Source organism: Podarcis vaucheri (assembly GCF_965113315.1).
Source record: "Podarcis vaucheri genome assembly, chromosome: 1".
Lineage (NCBI taxonomy): Eukaryota > Metazoa > Chordata > Lepidosauria > Squamata > Lacertidae > Podarcis > Podarcis vaucheri.
In genome coordinates this window covers 50,191,052-50,208,758 of record NC_138759.1, presented here as the reverse complement: position 1 = coordinate 50,208,758, position 17,707 = coordinate 50,191,052, and the positions used below count along the sequence as shown (strand labels likewise).

General features: G+C 47.8%; 4 protein-coding genes across 9 annotated transcripts in view; 2 read left to right on the top strand and 2 right to left on the bottom strand.

Moving 5' to 3' along the window:
• PLEKHH1 (pleckstrin homology, MyTH4 and FERM domain containing H1) overlaps positions 1-2,857 on the bottom strand; it is a 56,699-nt gene extending 53,842 nt beyond the window's left edge. For 2 of the 5 annotated variants that reach the window (XM_082223759.1, XM_082223761.1), the window contains exon 1: positions 2,596-2,857. The gene's annotated coding sequence lies outside the window, so the exon portion shown is untranslated. Of the gene's footprint in view, positions 1-2,473; positions 2,538-2,595 lie in introns of those variants that run through there. The other 3 variants (XM_082223757.1, XM_082223760.1, XM_082223758.1) reach the window with 2 other exon arrangements.
• LOC309534386 (uncharacterized protein) overlaps positions 1-17,707 on the bottom strand; it is a gene marked incomplete at its 3' end in the record, with an annotated part of 296,522 nt that overhangs the window by 65,216 nt on the left and 213,599 nt on the right. The window lies entirely within an intron of this gene.
• On the top strand, positions 12,475-14,222 carry LOC309535982 (uncharacterized protein; the record flags this gene model as incomplete). Its single annotated transcript, XM_082229543.1, has 2 exons — positions 12,475-13,359; positions 13,570-14,222. The coding sequence occupies exons 1-2, from the start codon at positions 12,633-12,635 to the stop codon at positions 14,220-14,222; spliced, it is 1,380 nt and encodes a 459-aa protein (XP_082085669.1). The 5' UTR covers positions 12,475-12,632.
• LOC309535869 (uncharacterized protein) lies at positions 14,221-16,980 on the top strand. Its single transcript, XM_082229381.1, has 2 exons — positions 14,221-15,866; positions 16,788-16,980. Exon 1 carries the CDS (start codon positions 14,404-14,406, stop codon positions 15,856-15,858), a length of 1,455 nt encoding a protein of 484 aa, XP_082085507.1. The 5' UTR covers positions 14,221-14,403; the 3' UTR covers positions 15,859-15,866; positions 16,788-16,980.

The window sequence follows — 17,707 nt, the reverse complement described above, 5'->3', positions numbered from 1 at the left end:
ATTTGCCATCTCAAATTAAGACTGCAATGCTATACACATTTATCCGGGAAAACAGACATTTTAGGACTGCAGTTCACTTTACCACTTCAGAAGTTTCATATCTATATTATCTGGTTTCATCTCAAACTGTATGCAGCTGGTGGAATGCACTACCATACTGATACTCACTTTTGTGTGGGTTATTCCATTGCGAATAGCACTATATATTTGTAATTATGAAAGAAAGTGAAGGTGGGAAATTCACAAGGAGATCACTTTCAAGCTCCTCTTAAAATTGTTCTGCTCAATGAGGCTTTGCCAGTTTTAAATCTTGCCTAGTCTCAGGGGGTGATATCCAACTAATCCATCACATTCAAAGCATACCAATTAAAATTAATGGACAGAAGCTACTTGTCCATTGATTTCAATGGGTTTAGTCTCAGTATGACTAAAGTTGGGTATAACCCAATGAGTTTAGTACAGTGGTAAAGGTAAAGGTACCCCTGCCTGTACGGGCCAGTCTTGACAGACTCTAGGGTTGTGCGCTCATCTCACTCTATAGGCCGGGAGCCAGCGCTGTCCGCACAGACACTTCCGGGTCACGTGGCCAGCGTGACAAGCTGCATCTGGCGAGCCAGCGCAGCACACAGAACACCGTTTACCTTCCCGCTGGTAAGCGGTCCCTATTTATCTACTTGCACCCAGGGGTGCTTTCGAACTGCTAGGTTGGCAGGCGCTGGGACCGAACAACGGGAGCGCACCCCGCCGCGGGGATTCGAACCGCCGACCATGCGATCAGCAAGTCCTAGGTGCTGAGGTTTTACCCACAGCGCCACCCGCGTCCCTAATACAGTGGTACCTCAGGTTAAGTACTTAATTCGTTCTGGAGGTCCGTACTTAACCTGAAACTGTTCTTAACCTGAAGCACCACTGTAACTAATGAGGCTTCCTGCTGCCGCCGCACCGCCAGAGCACGATTTCTGTTCTCAGCCTGAAGCAAAGTTCTTAACCTGAAGCACTATTTCTGAGTTAGCAGAGTCTGTAACCTGAAGCGTATGTAACCTGAGGTACCACTGTACAGGCTCTTTTGGGAGCTAGTTATTGTTGGCATCCATGGGAACCAAAGGTGGACAAACTACCCTAGAAGGAACACAATGTGTTCCCTACCAGACGTACTATCCTAACACCCCATGCACCCCATGGGAGCTAGTATGGGCACGGTATTTAATATGATAACTGCTGCTCTAAAGGTTTTGTTGGTGAAACAAACGGAGGACACTACACTTTAACAATTGTGCATGTGTGTCTAACCAGGCAAGATGGTGGCACAATCACCATTCCATTGTAATAGTATTGTATAAGCACTGCATCTTATGGTTTGCACCTGCATATCTCAGAGAGCAACTCCTTAAATTAAGCACATATCCCATTTGTTGTTCTTTTGCTTTTTAAGATTCGTAAAATGCACTGTGCTTTGCATCCTATTTATAAAAGCACCTAAATCAATTGTGGGAAGGAACAAGGCCTTTTCAGTTGTAGCCTCACAGTTATGGAATGAGGTTCCCATGGAGATGAATCATCAATGTGTCTCATTTTAAATTTCAGGTAAAAGCACAAAGCACTTTTTAAAACTAGGATTCTTTTTACTGTAGTTTTATCTTTCTGCTGCTTTAATGTTACTTGTGTATGTTTTATTCTACTTTAATTGATTTTATGTGCTGATGTTGATTTTATCAATTTTCTAAGCCACCTAGAGCTTTGAAAGAACTAATTTTGTTCAATACATGAACAAAAAGAAATAACTATAAGCAAACACCTCAGCTATTGAAGATGAGGCTAACATGGTAATCATTTAAAGTTTAAACAAATAGTCCTCAGGAGAATCTTAATTGCTTAATTTAGCAGGTAAAGTGACCACAGAGTTAAGTTTCTCTTGTAAACTTCATCCTTCCACTAGGCAATACCCATCTTGGGCAGTAAATGAAAGTACCCTTGATAGTCCTGGTTAATGTACCAATTCTTTGTGCCAGCTGTTTTTAAAAGACCAACAGCACAATCCTAAATATGTTTATGCAGAAGTAAGTCCCTCAGAGTTCAATGGGGCTTGTTTCTCGAACCTGAACGTGTTTAGAATTGAAGCCCCAAACTGTTTACTACTTGCCGGAGATGGCAATGGTTAAGGCTGCTAGTTTACACCACCCATTCATTACATCGCTCATAACCAGTTCACACCAAGTCATCTGTAATAATAAGATAACGCATTCCATAAAAGAGGACATTTACCTACTCCCTTCTCTCCTAGTAATTTTAAATGAAAGAAGGTATCAAAGTAATACAACACCGCAGGTAGTGATTTCCAGTACACAGTACAAACATGTTATAGCAATCATCCCTTTCTGCCCTAAAGTTTTAAACCCTGCTTAAATCAGTTTTGGAAATAAGAGGAAAAAGCAAAGATCGCCCCGCACACCCCCAGCCTCACACAGTCTCTCACCTTGGGCAGGCTGCTCTAGCAGCAGGAGGAGAAGGAGGGAGGGCTGAAGCAAGCCGGGCACTGGAAGCAAAGAGCCAAGACAGCAGAAGCCTCCCCCCCCCGCTCCCCAAGTTGCGACTGACCTTGTATTGTTCTTGGTCAGAACAAGGTTATATTGTGCTCAGGAACAGAGTGTTGCCATCCTCCTGCCGCTCACCTCCAGGCAAACGAGGGCTGCTGCTGCCCTGAGGGGAAGAGGGTCTCACGAAAGTCATGCACACAACAGCTACGCTCGAGTCCCATTCAGCCTTTCCCCGTTCTCTGCTTCTCCCTCTTTTCCTTCAAGCGGGAGAGCCTGGCTCAAATAGCACAGCCAGCCCTCCAAAGAAGCACAGGAACTGACATCATCGGCACTACACTTTTAACCCCTTGCCTGACAATAAGATCAGGTTAGGCTGCCTCCCCTCCAAAATAAAACAGCAGGGAACTGACTTCCCACCCACAGGATTTCTCTGTGATCTTTTGTGTGTCTGTGTGGGAAATGGCCTTCTTTTGTACCGACAAGCACTCTTGTCACGTTTTCTTTCATTTCAGCTTGGCCAGGCATTGTCCCAAAGAAGAAATACTCACTCTAGATGCATCCATTCTCTTCCAGAAAGCTACATACAAATGGGCGTAAAGTAACCAGGATTTTTGCTGGGGGGACAGGACAGAACCTCAGCTAGCTATGTATTTTTATTGATTTTTATTGATGGAGGGGGCAGCTGCAGCTCCCTTCCCCCCGCTACACCCATGTACATACCCCTACACAATACACAAATCCTAAATTTGATTTAAAAAAATAAAATAAGGAATTTGAAAAAGAATTTTTTTAAGCAGCTGAGTTCCAGAATCATGATTATGATTTTTTAAAATGTCAAAAGATGAAAAGGTTTTGTGGGAGGAGGAGTTGGGGGGAAGGAAAGCCAAGACATTTTGGTGCAAATACTGTAGCACACAATATCCAGCAACGAATTGTGCCCTTTCCACATGTGTTGGCATAATAATACGCAAGTGGTCTTAGTTATCTATATGATCTATACATGTCTAAGTTATAAAAGGAAAGTGGATCTTAGCCACACTGGTAGTGCTTGCCGTGATGCAACCACACCGCATCATATAAGGAACTACTCAGTCTTCACTGCAATCCTAAATGCATTCAGACTCTGCACACATTACCATTTACTCTGGCTCTGGTGCATGCTGGCGTTTGAATCTGTGTACACACAACGTTATCGACAACACAGAGCTGGCCTGTGGTTTCTTGAAAAATACTATTGTTTGATGTGTTTTCCCTTAAACTAACTCCAATATGAAGGGAAAACCTAAGGCACATTCACTTCACAGTTAAGCTGAGGTGTGTGCATTTGAGACACCCATTGTCCATGTGCAAATGACGGGTTGTAGGGGCAGGGAAACCAAACAGGTAATGCACATCGGGTTCAACCTCCCTACCCTCTATTTGGTGTGTACAAGAGTGTGCAAATGTGACTCAAACACAGTTGTGAGGGCTGTGTACATAGCCTTACTTACAGAGATAAGTCCAAGGGACTTACTTCTGTGTAATAAGCATGTTTAGGATTGTGCAGTTAGTCTGGTATAAGCAGCAACCAATGAGTTAAACCAGAGCTATCAAGGGTACTTTTATATATTACTTAGCATAAGGATTCCTAGTGGATTCTGTTTACAAGATAAAGTCAATTTACCTGCTAAACGAGTAGAGAACTTGTTGGTTGCTTGGTAATCTTTTGAACCAGCAGTAGTTGAATATTTGTCACTGTTCAGTGTTATGGTGAAATAATACGATTAAAAGAGGAATAAGGAATGGCCAAAATTCAGTTGCAGAGCACATGCTTTACATACAGAGGATTCCAGCATCAGTCTCTAGCATATCCAGAATAGGGCTCAGAAAATCCCCTGTCCAGAACTCAGGAATGCCTCTGTCAAACAGGGGAAGCAATACTGGGCTAGTATTATCAGTATGGTCTCACTCAGTCTTCCCATATGCACTAGCATATTGGTTGGTGGTGTTATGTCACAAAGACATTGGAAACTAAATACCCTGTTGCTGTTGTTCTTGTTGCTCCTCCCATATATTTTCAAGGGAGTAGAGTCATTTGGAGGTATTTCTCCAAAGAAGTAGGTCTTAGGATGACCAAACCCATCATATTACTTTTCCTTTCCTAAGAACTGTCACACAGGGCAGTGAAGCAGTTCAGGAACAGAAGGCAGGTGTGGAACATGCAAACATTGTGTGTTACTACCCTCTACAGGAAAAAATGCACAATAGTGTTATTGTGCCAATTGTGATATAATTCATGATAACACAACATGCAGGTCACACCATACATTTAAAGCTGTATTACACAACTTTGAACATACATTGCTTCCCCTGCCGAAGAATATTTGGAACTGTAGTTTATTAAGGGTGCTGAGAATTGTGAGGAGACCCCTATACCCCTAACAGAGCTACAATTCTTAGAGTAGTTTCACAATCAATCTCTCTTCCCAGGGAACTCTGGGAAATGTAGCTGTGTGAAGGGAAAATGGGTCTTCTAACAACTCTCAGCACCCCGAACAAGCTACAGTTATCATTTATTTTAATGCAGAAGTAGGGAAGCTCTACCCTGTGGGCCAGACGTGGTCCTTCAGGCTACTCTCTCTGATTCTCAGGATGTTCCTTATGCCATGCCTCTCATCAGCCTTGTTCTGTACTCTTGAGTACTTTGGCCTGGAAAGTATCCTTGAACTGGGATGGTGCTTTTTGCTTAGCTGGGTTGAGTGATGGGAGGCCATAGAAACTTATGGGTTTTGCATAGCTGGAATGGAGCCCATGGTACAAAGATAAGAGTCACATTTGTTGTTCCACTTCTATGCCTGTGACCCTGTCCAACACTGGCATACAGCCCCTGGATGTTCCCCTACAAAGGAATGCAGGCCTTATGCTGGAAAAGATCCCCTATGATGCTCCCCTGCCCATGATAGGTACAGATGAAGAGTGTGTGCTACAACATTTTCCACAAATCTCTGTACGAGGTGCCCACAATTGTGAGGTCTGAAGAGATGAAGATGATGCCTCCACAATTGTTGCCATTGTCTGTGGACTGCTTGTGATGTCACAAAGCACTTGAGTAGAACACAACTTGCAATGGTTGTGACATTCAGCATTGCACAGGTTTCTTCCATTTGGAGGAGGTGAACTGGCAAATGGAAGGAGGCGATCAGCTGCCAGCAGAATGCTATGGACTGATAATAAGGCAAGTTTGCTTGCTGAATGGGATTGTGTCTTGAAGGCTGCTGATATCCATATTCAGAAGCTGGCTGATATGGTCTAGTAATGGACCTAATGGACACTGGCAGATGTTGGTGGGTGGAAGTCAGTGGAGTTCACATTCAGAAGCTGATGGATGCTGCAAGGCAGAAGCAGGCTGATGTATGTAGATGTAAGCTGGCTGATGTTTGCCTTCAAAAGCTGGTGGATATTTGTGGACTGAAAGGGAGGAGGGGGTAAATATTAATATTTGTTTTTTTAAAAAATGCTTATGTGAATTTATTTTTTGTGATAATATTTATAAAATGAGAAAATGAAAAATAGATTTATAAAAAAGAGGAGAGGCCTGCTGGGTGCTGCTTGTGGGCTTCCCAAGAGGCCCCTGTCTTGGTACTAGGTGAAAGATGGTGTTGAATAGGAATTTGGTCTGATCCAAGGTGGTTCTCCTTATGTCCTTATTGTCAGCTAATGAGCAGAAGGTTAAACCCTGTTGGCTACAGGAGTCTGCTGAAACTTGTGAGTGGAAAAGAAAAATAGGTAAGCAGAATCTATACAAGCAAGCATAAATAGAAAACCAGAAATAACAGTACATAAAATATTTGGCAGGCTTTGAGTAACGATGGCGTCTAGACAGAACTGAGTTTAGTACTGGCGTAGTTGCCATTTTACACTCAGGGAAGCATTCCCTTCCCCAATGATTCCTAGCTTTACAGACAACAGCACCTGGTAGACAACAGACTGAGAGGCACTGAGCTTTCCAATTATGTTAATCATTATGCATGGTGGCAAATGTATTGTAATAAATAACCAGTGCTGAAGTGCCTAAGGATTTCCTAAAGGGATTTTTGAGAAAAAGAGAAAGAAAATAACCTCTGAGTCTGGCAACAAATAAAAAAATGTCCAGAACTTGAGAGGCATTTATTATATCTCCATTGTTCTCTGCTCATCTAGGGAATATTTTTGCTAAAAAGCATAGCTGTCAGAATGCAGTGTATTCTCCTACCTTCAAAACTTTTCATGTTCTTTATGAAGTATATTTGCCTTCATTTTGTATGGCCCAATTACCCCTCATGCTTCTTTCATGTGATGCTCATTGACTTTTCTTCTGAATGCAGACCCATTCAGAGATACACCACCTTTTGGAGAGCCACCAAAATGAAAAGTTCAGAAATGGATGTATTTCATATGAAAATATTAGTGTCAGTCATGTTGCCATCGCCTTGGATTCCAGCACTAACCTCAATGCACAGACTAGAGGCCAATATATCAGTTGTGTCAACAGAGGAGGCACTGAGCATCACCACTGAATGGGAGACCCCCAAGCCCACAATGCCAGGGATCCCTGGAATGAGATCATAGAATTATCAAATTGTAGACTTGCAAGGGACCAGAATTTCTTGCCCAATGTAAATCAATAGATCAGATTAATAGGTCAACATAGCTGCATCACCCGCTCAGAAAAAAGGCTGGGTGAACAGGCAGGTTTTAAGAAGGCGCCCACAGGCCAATACTGTAAGTATCTGCCTGATGTTCTTTGGAAGCACATTCCAAAGGGCAGGTGCCAACACAATAAAGACCCTGGGCATAAGGCAAACCTTGGGCACATTCAACAAAACTAAGAGTTTCTCCCCAACCCTCCACACACACCAAGATTAAGTGACCAGGCAGGATATAACAAGGGATGGTGTTTTTGAAGGTACGTTGGTCCCAAGTCCTTCACAGCTTTATACTGATGTCAGTAGCCGACTTACTGTATCATTCTGCACTACCTGCAGCTTCGACAGTGGAACAGACTCCCATGAAAGGTGGTGGACTCTCCTTCCTTGGAGGTTTTTAAGCAGAGGTTGGATGGCCATCTGTCATGTATGATCCAGCTAAGATTCCTGCATTGCAGGAGTTTGGACTAGATGACCCTTAGAACCCCTTCCATCTCTATGGTTCTATGATTCCAGACCAACCTTAACGGAAGCCTTAATAGGCTGGCACAGTACCATTATTACAGCAGCTTTGATGGCTGTTTATTAATGTTGACTTCATTACTGTTCTATAGTTGTGTACTGAAAGCCTACTGTTTTGCCAAATATGCTGATATCTTAATCTACGTTGGGTAGCTTAAAACTGAAACAGATGAATGATAAATAAATCAATTTCTATTGTGTGGCTAGTCCTGGTTACGCAAAGGGATAACTAATGAGAGGCAAAGGTGTAGGAGTTGGCAGGCCATAGGAAAGGAGAATGTGCTTGTTAGCAGATTAGTTTTATGCAATATATTGTGTGTCGGGTATTGGACGGCATGTAGTACATGATGTCCTCGCATACCAGAGCACTCCCTGCTGCACCTTTCTCGGAGTCAGCAGGTTGCTGGGTAAATGCTATGCAAGTGATGTCAGGCATCATATATCACCGAAAGTCAAGATCAAGCCCAGCTGCTGTGACTATGGATGCATTCAGAAGAAAAGAAAGATAACCAAGGAATGGAACTGCTTGGAACTCAGCCAGGGATGGGAACTTTAACAAATACCCTGAACTAGGTGGTTGGCATCACTGAAGTATGTGGGGTGATGTGACCTTTATGAATGCAAGAGCAGTGCTCCCTCAAAAGGTACAAGGCAATCTATTTTGTGATTCCTCTGCACTCCCAAGCCTCTTCACTAGGCTTTTGTGTGTCTTGATTGGCCACAGGGAATGAATGGGGAAAACCCCTCTCACTGTTAGTACTATATAATCAGATCTGTGGGCCTTAAACCCTATGTATTCCTGTTGACTGCAAACACTGGATGCTAATGAGACACAGTGGGGAGGAGAGTTGCACAGACTCCCCTGCTAGCAGGGCTGGCTGAAGACATTTTGCTGCCTGAGTTGCAGGACAAGATGGTGCCCTCCCCCCAAGGCACATACAGAAGCCAATTGGACTGGTAGTTGAATGTTGCTCTATTACTGGTGAATTAGCAGTACCCTCCACTGCACTTGAGGGCAGCAGGCTAGTGTAGTGAGTATAGGGCAGTCACATGCCCCTCACAGCTTTGTCCACTTCCTGCAGCTCAGTATCTGTTGCCTGTGGCAACTCTGGCATCTGCCTCATAGTAGGGCTGGTCCTGCCTGTTTGTATCCTCAAGAGCAGGCATAGGCAAACTCGGCCCTCCAGATGTTTTGGGGCTACAACTCCCATCATCCCTAGCTAACAGGACCAGTGGTCAGGGATAATGGAATCTGTAGTCTCAAAACATATGAAGGGCCAAGTTTGCCTATGTCCGCTCAAGAGTCTCAAAAGCACACTCAGATTCACTTTTTACACACACAGTTTCATTTTACTATACTCAAGTAAAAGTGAGCTCTTTCAAACAATGTTCCTGCCTTTATTGTATCTTAGTTGCAGTTTGGGAGGTAATTTTATTTTTTGATCACAAATCACATTCACAACTTTTGAAAAGAAGGTCACCATCTTGAAGCCTCAGAATCTTCACCATCATCTTGTGTACTGATGCAAAGCCAGGTTTTCCCATGCTAATGGAGCTGGAGCAAAGACGACACCATTGACATACAAAAGAGCAGAATAGCAAATGTGGAGGAACCTTAAGGCATGCACATAGACTAATCAGAAGGGGGGGGGGGAATTAGGCAGGCCCACACCCTGAAAGAAGCCCCATAATAACACAATGGGAAGGAATGTTGAGTGGCTGAGAAGAAGAAAACTGACAGCCAGGTGGAAGCAGGGAATAAACTAGAGTGGCTAGAACAAGAGGATAGAGCACATTTGCGTGCGTGCGCGCGCGCACACACACACACACAACAGAAAGAACCATAGCATTCTGGATAGGTCAGTTTTTGGCAGAGGCGCCACCTTCTCTGGAGGATTGAGGGCCTGACTTGACGTCACATGGGTGGGTGTGTCTCTCTGAACATTGAGGGGCCCAACCCCTTAGGAAGAGATTGGGGGGAGCAGTGCCTCAGTCCCCAGGACCTGGCACCCTTGATTCCTGGTTCACTCTGAAAAGCTATTTTTAAAAATTCTCAGTGACTTAAGCTGTCATAACATTCAGATTCAGCTCTGCCACTGGGAAACTCTGTTATCTCTCATATCCCCAGCATCAGCCCTCCAGTTCTGTAACCAGACCCTAATGATACTGCCCTGTATTACAAGGTGTGTGCACAGGTTAAAGACATCAGCAGCCTTCAGCTTGAGGCCGTCCAGGTATTCTGGCCTCCCACTCCCATCAGCCCCTGCTAGAAGGGCCGTGTGAATGTCTTTGAGGGATTGAAAGTTGGGAAAGTAAGAGATGAGAGCAGCTTCTCTCCATGAGTGTTTTGGCCTTTGCCCCAGCTTCATGCTGACATCAGGCAAACTGTTGCCAGATGCTGAATTCTCTGCTGTCTTATCTCTCAGGCCTTGATAGGGAAGTGTGTGATTGGAGATTATCTCACTCCCAGGAAGGGGAGAGGATACCCCCTTGCTCAGCCCTCCTCTCCCTGACTCATCTGACTGAGGGTTCTTATAAACATACACAGGGCTTCCAGGAAACTCAGGGCTTTTCCCACAAAGCCACTTCCGGGCCTGCCCCAGGAGGTGGGGTTGCGGGCATCACGCCCTTCCCCACGTGAGCGGGGGCTGGTCTCAGCCCCCGCGAGAGCAGGGGAATCCCATCCGGCCACGCCTCCTGGCCAGCCAATCGGCTGGCTGGAGGGGGCGTGGCTTGCCCTATTTAGGGCCGGAGCGGAGGGGGCTCGCCCTCTCTTCTCCGGCTAGCCCCACGTTTCTTCGGACACGTGGAGCTTCAGCGCAGCAGGCGCGGATCTTCCTAGGCCTAGCTGCCGAGCGATCGGTGCATTCTTGTCGCCCCACGGTCTTTGCAGGAGCGCTGCGGAGCGCTCCTTTATTCTGAGCTGAAATCTCTTCCGGGGAATTTTTGCTTCCTTGCCCGCCTGCGTGCTCCGTTTCAACGCGAGCAAAAAGAGCTGAAATCACTTGGGGTTTTTTGCTGGGGGGCTTATTCTCGTAGGTCTCCGGCAGAGGAGGAAGGATCAAGCATCGCGTCCGCAGACCACGGGCGGCGGCTACACCTCCGAGAGCTGCTTGGCTCCGGCAGCCGCCAGCCAGCTGATTACTCCGGAGCAGCCTCCCTACTGAAACCTTCCTCCTTCGCTCCAGCCACGTGGCTCTGCGGGGATTTCCCGCACACCGCTCGGGACAGGTTGTATCGGGTTAAGGAGATTGAATTTGGCGGGAGGTTGAGCCACTGATCCTTGAAGCGCGTTTATTCCTTGCTTGCCGTGTGAGCGCTTTCCTGGCTGTTGCGGGCTGTTTCTCTTGCGGGGCTTGGCTTTGATTTATCGGAGAGCTAGCATTTCGGGCACGGGATTCTATTGTCTATCGTTGGCGTGCGTTTGCGTCCGTTTTGCCAGGGGCTTTGTCGGCAGCGTGGTTTTACCTTGGGAAGTGGATTTTCGCGGTTAGGAGGCTACAGCTGAGAGCAGTTTCCTCCGTTGCTAGGCAACGGGATAGCTTTCGGCCGCCATCTTTGGTTGCCCACGTGGCCTGGCGCAGCTACTGTTGCGACTTAATTAGCAGGGGGTGGCGCTTCTTTCGCGTCAGCGTCGGCAGCGCTTGCAGTTAGGGACGGCGGGGGTGCCTTGGCGTTACTCTTCCTGCTCCCCTTTTGCCTATTGTTTCTGAGCCGCACTATTGACTGTTGCTAGGTAACGAGCCCCAGGCCATTTAAATTGCCCACGTGGTCAGTCGACGGCCGCCATTTTCAATAGGCTACAGCACATAGGAAGCGGTGTGCCGGCTTTTCTATTGGGCTACCGTTGCTAGGCGAACGTCTGCCCCGGCGCCATTTTGAATACCACGTGGCTTGCCTAGCGGCCGCCATCTTACTAGGGGAAAACACCTGGGGATTTTTCCTTCCCGTTTGCAGCCCCCCTACGTAAATTTATCAAGAGATATAGCCATTTAAGTTTATCCTGTGTCGAATTCATTTGTTGATTTACTCAGTTGGGCTGCCAGCTCTCTTAGGGGACATAACCCAGCAGCATTAACTGGCTCAATTAAAGCTGCATAACTGACCTTTTTAAAGTGCTTGGGTTAGTTAGAGGCCTTATATAGTATTGCAAGTCATTGATTCACCTCCGTTAAAGGAATTGGTATTGCTTTCTTTTACTAGGTCATTTAATTAGGTCTGCTAGGGCTTTAAGCGGCTTCCTTCCCCTCTCTGCCTGACAAGTCCTTAATTGCTGGTTCTACTGGATTTAGTGGCACTGTGAGCCTCCATTGGTTATAGCGTTACGTTCATCTTGCCCATATAGTTTATTACAGCTGATTAATTACAGTGCTCTAGCATCTCACGGTTACTTAACATATAGATATAATCAGATTAGGTGCTTGCATTGAAAATCAACTCATTTGGCTATCACAAGACAAATTTACCTACCTGCTCTAATTTAAATTAAAGTAAATGATATAAGAAGCAGGAGCCTTAAGTTCCAATACATTTCATTGCTTTACTTGCTCTTAACAATTTTAATTGCGATATAGTTGCAATCAATCAATTCGGCAATCGATAGATAAACAAATAAACAAATAGTTAACAACAATAAGAATAATTATAGTACATATACATATATAATAAAGTGCTCTGGTGGGTATCCAGGGAAGACAACTCTGAGCAACTGGGTCAAGTGCGGACAATACTGAGCTAAAGTGATTGTCTGGTGTTTTACTGGTGTGCACAGTAGTGAACAGGAGCGGTTGGGTGTGTTAACTATCATTCCATTAAAGTTTTGCCAGTGCAGACGATACTGAGCTACGCACATTTGCAGTACTACGTGGTTGGTGTTTCATTGATCAAGATAAGCAAGCATCCAGAGCACATCATGTCCGGTCAAGGTAACCAAGTAAACTCCACCGTGGCTGGAGGGCTTCAGGGGAATATTGAGGAGCCCCAGCCTTTTGTAATCCCAAGTAACCCTCAAGCCTTGGCAGATTTTTTCACAGCATTTCAAGATTTCTATAGGCATAGATCTTCAGGACAAGGGGCAGCGACACCGGCAGCGCAAGTGACAGCGGCACCAGGGCTGGCGCCAGGGGCACCATCGACAGCGGCACCGGTGGTGGCGGTATCTGTAATGGAGGCACCAAAAGCGTTCACACAGGATTTCATTCCAGACACACAACCTCACGAGGTGCAACTACCCGGCACTTCTGCAGCCGCGGTGGCAGCGCTGAAAGCAGCCAAGGAGTCAACACCCCGGCCCAAAAGGAATACCCGGGCACAGTCGGCCGGCCCGGGCAAGGCGAAAGGGGCCCCGAGGGGAGGCAAAAAGGGTAAGGCTTGCGTTCATTGTCCCGGGGCTACTAATCTGCAAAAGGATCCAGGTGTTCCAAGTCTCTTTCAGAACCCACCACTGCAGACAGCACCAGCCGAGGGTGGCTCAAGTTCTTCTTCCGACGAGGAAGCCCAGGGGACGCAAGCAGCGCAGGCGGTAGCCGTTCCGGATCAAGCCATTCCTGAGAACCACTCGGGGAAGAGGAAAGAGAAGAGGAAGCACACCTCAAAGAAGAAGAAGAAGTGTAGGCATTCGGATTCAGAGGATGATTCAGGTACCTCTTCTTCTTCCGATTCAGATAGTGATGCTCCTAGGGAGGAGTACTGGGGCCACGGGGAAGACGTGGTGGGTCTTCCTTTATGGGTGAACGAGAGAAGGGCTAATTCCTACAGGAAATCCTTCAACGGGACCCTCGAATGGAAGGATGGCGCTTTGGTTCAGGATGTTAAAACGTCCACTAATCTGTCTACGGATTTCATCGTAGGCTCTCATTTATCTCCAAGAAAGAGGAATAAGATCCTTAATGGAGAATTTATAGATGTTTTCAGACTGATACCTCCAGCAAAGCTTACAGGTAAAGGGGAGAAGAAGCGCAAGTATGGTAATCGTAGGTACAGGACACCTAGACCCGAACGTACTTTTGACAACTGGCTGGATGGGTTCCAGGTGTTCATGGGCGTCGTCAGCGCGGCTTATCCAAAGCGGGCGATGCACTTGATTGCGTACCTAGCTCATGTCAGGAGGGCACGGGATTTAGCGGGTGATATTGCTGCCCTAAATTATGATGAAGATTTCCGCAGAAATGCATCACTGTTGTCGTCCACGCGCTGGGATCTGAGGGACCAAAATTACTGGTCTGACCACGTGGGTCCCTTCGTGGAGAAGAAGCCCCAGGAGTCGTCGAGACCTTGGAAAACCGCTGCAAAGCAGAGGCGACTCTGCTGGGAGTACAACAAGGGGGTTTGTGCACGGGCTGTCTGTAAGTACAGCCACGAGTGCGAAAAATGCCTAGGTAACCACCCAGCCACTGCCTGCATTAAAGGGAGGCAGCCCTTTCGGGGTGGGAGAGGCGCCCATAACCCGGGACCGAGAGGTGGCCACGGAGCGCCATTCGGACCCCAGGGTGGCAGACAGTAATTTCAGTCTGGGCTTAGCCTGGTCCCCCATCAAGTTGACACCGTTAAAAAACCTTTTAGATCTTTATCCTAACAGGACGGCAGCGCAATACTTATGGGAGGGCTTTAGTACTGGTTTCAGGATCCCAGTAGCCTTTCCCCCCAATTCAGGTGATCCTCCAAACCAAAAATCGGTGAGGGAGATGCCCGAGGTCGCCCAAAAGAAAATTAGTAAGGAAATTAAAGCAGGAAGGGTAGCCGGCCCCTTCCTAGCCCCTCCAATCGAAGGCCTCCATATTTCCCCGTTAGGCATAGTCCCCAAAAAAGCGCCCGGTGAGTATCGCATGATCCACAACCTTTCCTACCCTAAGGGGGGGTCTGTCAATGATGCGATACCACAGGAACTCTGCACAGTTAGGTATGCCACGTTTGACCAAGCGGTGCAGCTCATACGCAAGTTCGGCAAGGGGGCACTGCTGGCAAAATGTGACATTGAGTCGGCCTTTAGACTCCTGCCAGTTCATCCAGAAGATTTTCGGTGGCTTGGCTTCAAATTTGAGGGGGCATATTTTGTAGACAAGGCAATGCCCATGGGCTGCTCTGTGGCCTGCGCAGCCTTTGAGGCATTCAGCACCTTCCTAGACTGGGCGCTTCGCTTTAGAACCGGCGCCAAGGGCGTGTCGCACTACCTGGACGACTTTATCCTCGTGGCCAATAGCAGCCTTAAGTGCTCAGAGCTCCTCGAAGCCTTCATATCATTGGCAGGGGAACTGGGGGTTCCTCTAGCCGCCGACAAAACTGAGGGTCCGGCCACGACAATGGTTTATTTGGGTATCGAGCTGGACACGGTCGCTCAGACCTCAAAGCTTCCCAGGGAAAAACTCATCGCGCTTGGCGACCTGATTCGGCAGCTGCTCCCTCTAAGAAAAGTTACGCTCAGGCAAATCCAGTCTCTGTTAGGTCACTTAAATTTTGCTTGCCGCGTGGTTTCCCCTGGCCGCCCATTCTGCGGCCGCCTCGCGAAATTGTCAGCAGGGCTGCGTTCCCCTCACCATAGAGTACGGCTATCCAAGGAAGTGAAGTCTGACCTGGAAGTCTGGTTGAGGTTCTTGCAGAACTACAACGGCATTTCCCTGTGGCAGGGCAACCTGTCGCTGCAGGTTGACTTCCAGGTCCATTCAGATGCTTCGGGCTCTCTGGGGTTTGGTGTTTACTTTAGGGGCCAATGGTGTGCTCAGCGCTGGCCCGCCGACTGGCAAGGGGGGCCCATTACCAGAGACTTAACCTTCCTGGAGTTTTTTCCGATAGTAGTGGCGGTGCACCTGTGGCCGGAAACCTTCAGTAACCATAGGGTGTGCTTCCACACCGACAATCAGGCCGTGGTGGCAGTACTTTCCAGGCAGGTCGCGCGGTCACCAAGGGTAGGCGTCCTCCTGCGTTCCTTCGTTCTCCGGTGTTTAGAGCTCAACATCCACTTCTCTGCAAAATTTGTGCCTGGTGTAAATAATGACATCGCGGACGCCCTATCTCGCTTTCAGATGGACCGCTTCCGATCGTTGGCACCGGATGCAGAGCTTCTGCCGCAGCCGTTCCCGGAACATCTTTGGAGTCTCGGGGTCCAGAGGCATGGGGACCAGAGGCCTGGGAGCCAGAAGTGATTCAGGGAGTAATGGCCTCATTGGCACCTTCCACTTTGAGATCCTATAAGAAGGCTTGGTCAGATTTTTTAAACTTCCGCCGCAAAACCCGAGCCATCAAGAGCAATGCCCCTCCCGTCAAGCCTGAGGTGCTATCGTACCTAGTTTACCTAAGACGTTTGGGCCGCGCCCCCAGAACCCTCAACCTTCAAGCCGCGGCAATCTCATTCTTTTGCAAGGCGGTATTTTCCACAGATCCTTGTGACGATTTTGTTATACGAAGGACGTTAGAGGGTTGGCGCAGGCTACAGCCCCCAAACTGCGATACGAGAAGGCCGATATCATTCGACATCCTCTCCCAAATCCATAAAAAATTGCGTGCAGTATGCTGGTCAAAGTACGAGGCGCGCCTATTTTCAGCGGCATATTCCATTGCCTTTTTTGGAGCTCTGCGCGTGGGTGAGGTAGTTTATGAAGCAGGTTGGCACGGTTCCTCCCGGGGCTTGCTTTTAAGCGATGTTACCTTGTCACGGGAGGACTTGGTAATACGAATACGCAGCTCCAAAACGGACCAGTACGGGAGGGGGGCTTTGGTTCAGCTGATGCCCACTGGCAGGCCTGGCCCATGCCCAGTAAAAGACACGAGGCGCTTTTTATCCTTGAGGGTCACCTCGGCAGGGCCTCTATTGATCCATGCAGATGGTTTACCTTTGACGCGTCACCAGTTCACTCGGGTCATGCGCTTAGCGCTAGCAGCATGCGGCATCCCCGCGGCTGATTTTGCAGCACACTCCTTCAGGATCGGAGCAGCCACCACGGCAATGCACTTGGGTCTTACAACAGAAAGGATTAGGGACTTAGGTCGCTGGAAGTCTAATGCGTACAAACGTTATTTGAGAAAGAATTTGTGATAGTGATTGACCATGGCCTTTTATCTCAATTTCCTACAGGTGACATGGGGGCGCGCGTCTGGATTATCGGGCACAGTATTGTGCATTGGGCCAGGGTCCGCGCCATTAATTCCGGTCTCGGGCCATGCCTGGGCTTCCCACCTCACATCACCATTTCCTGGGTCTCCCGGAGGGGAATGCGCTGGGCCGAGATGCTTCCGGCAGTTATGACCAGAGCGGCAGTAGAGGGCCCCCCAGATGCTTTACTTATACATTTAGGGGAAAATGACCTAGCCTACAGGAAGGCAATTGATTTGCAGTGGCACATTTTTAGCGACTTCGAGGAGCTGAAGGCAGCTTACCCGAATGTCACAATTATTTGGGCCTCGCTGATGGAGAGGCGGGTTTGGAGAGATTGCAGGTGCCCGATAGCTATAAATAGGGCTAGGAAAGCCTTGGATCGGGCGGTGGTGCGTAGAGTGGCAGCCCTGGGGGGGTTGGTCATTAGCCACCCAGGCATTCGTTTCAACATTGAGGCCCTCTACCGGTATGATGGCGTGCATCTTTCGGATGCTGGTAACGATGTTTGGCTGATGGATATTGCTAAGGGGATAAGGGAGTGGATTCAGGCATGAGAGTATTGGCGGCGAGCGGCTGCTCGGTGGCGGTAGGCATTGGTAAGAAGGGGTTAAGAGGATGTGTGGGGGGGAGGAACGCCATCACCTCCCCCCAGTGAACGAAGGGTGGTCCGTTAAAGGACTCCGGGGGGCGTGGCCCTGTCCGAAGCCTATGGAGGTGTGGGCCAAAGGCACGCCCCAGAGCGGTGACCCGGGGGAGCTCTTAGCCGACGTGCCTCAGCGGGAGACTCCCCCGATCAGTGTTAACCCTTCACCGTGTCTCCAGCAAATGGGCTGGAGCCGGATAGTCGTTAGGACCAATGCCTAAGCCAATGCCTCTCATTCCTGAATTCAATAAAGTTG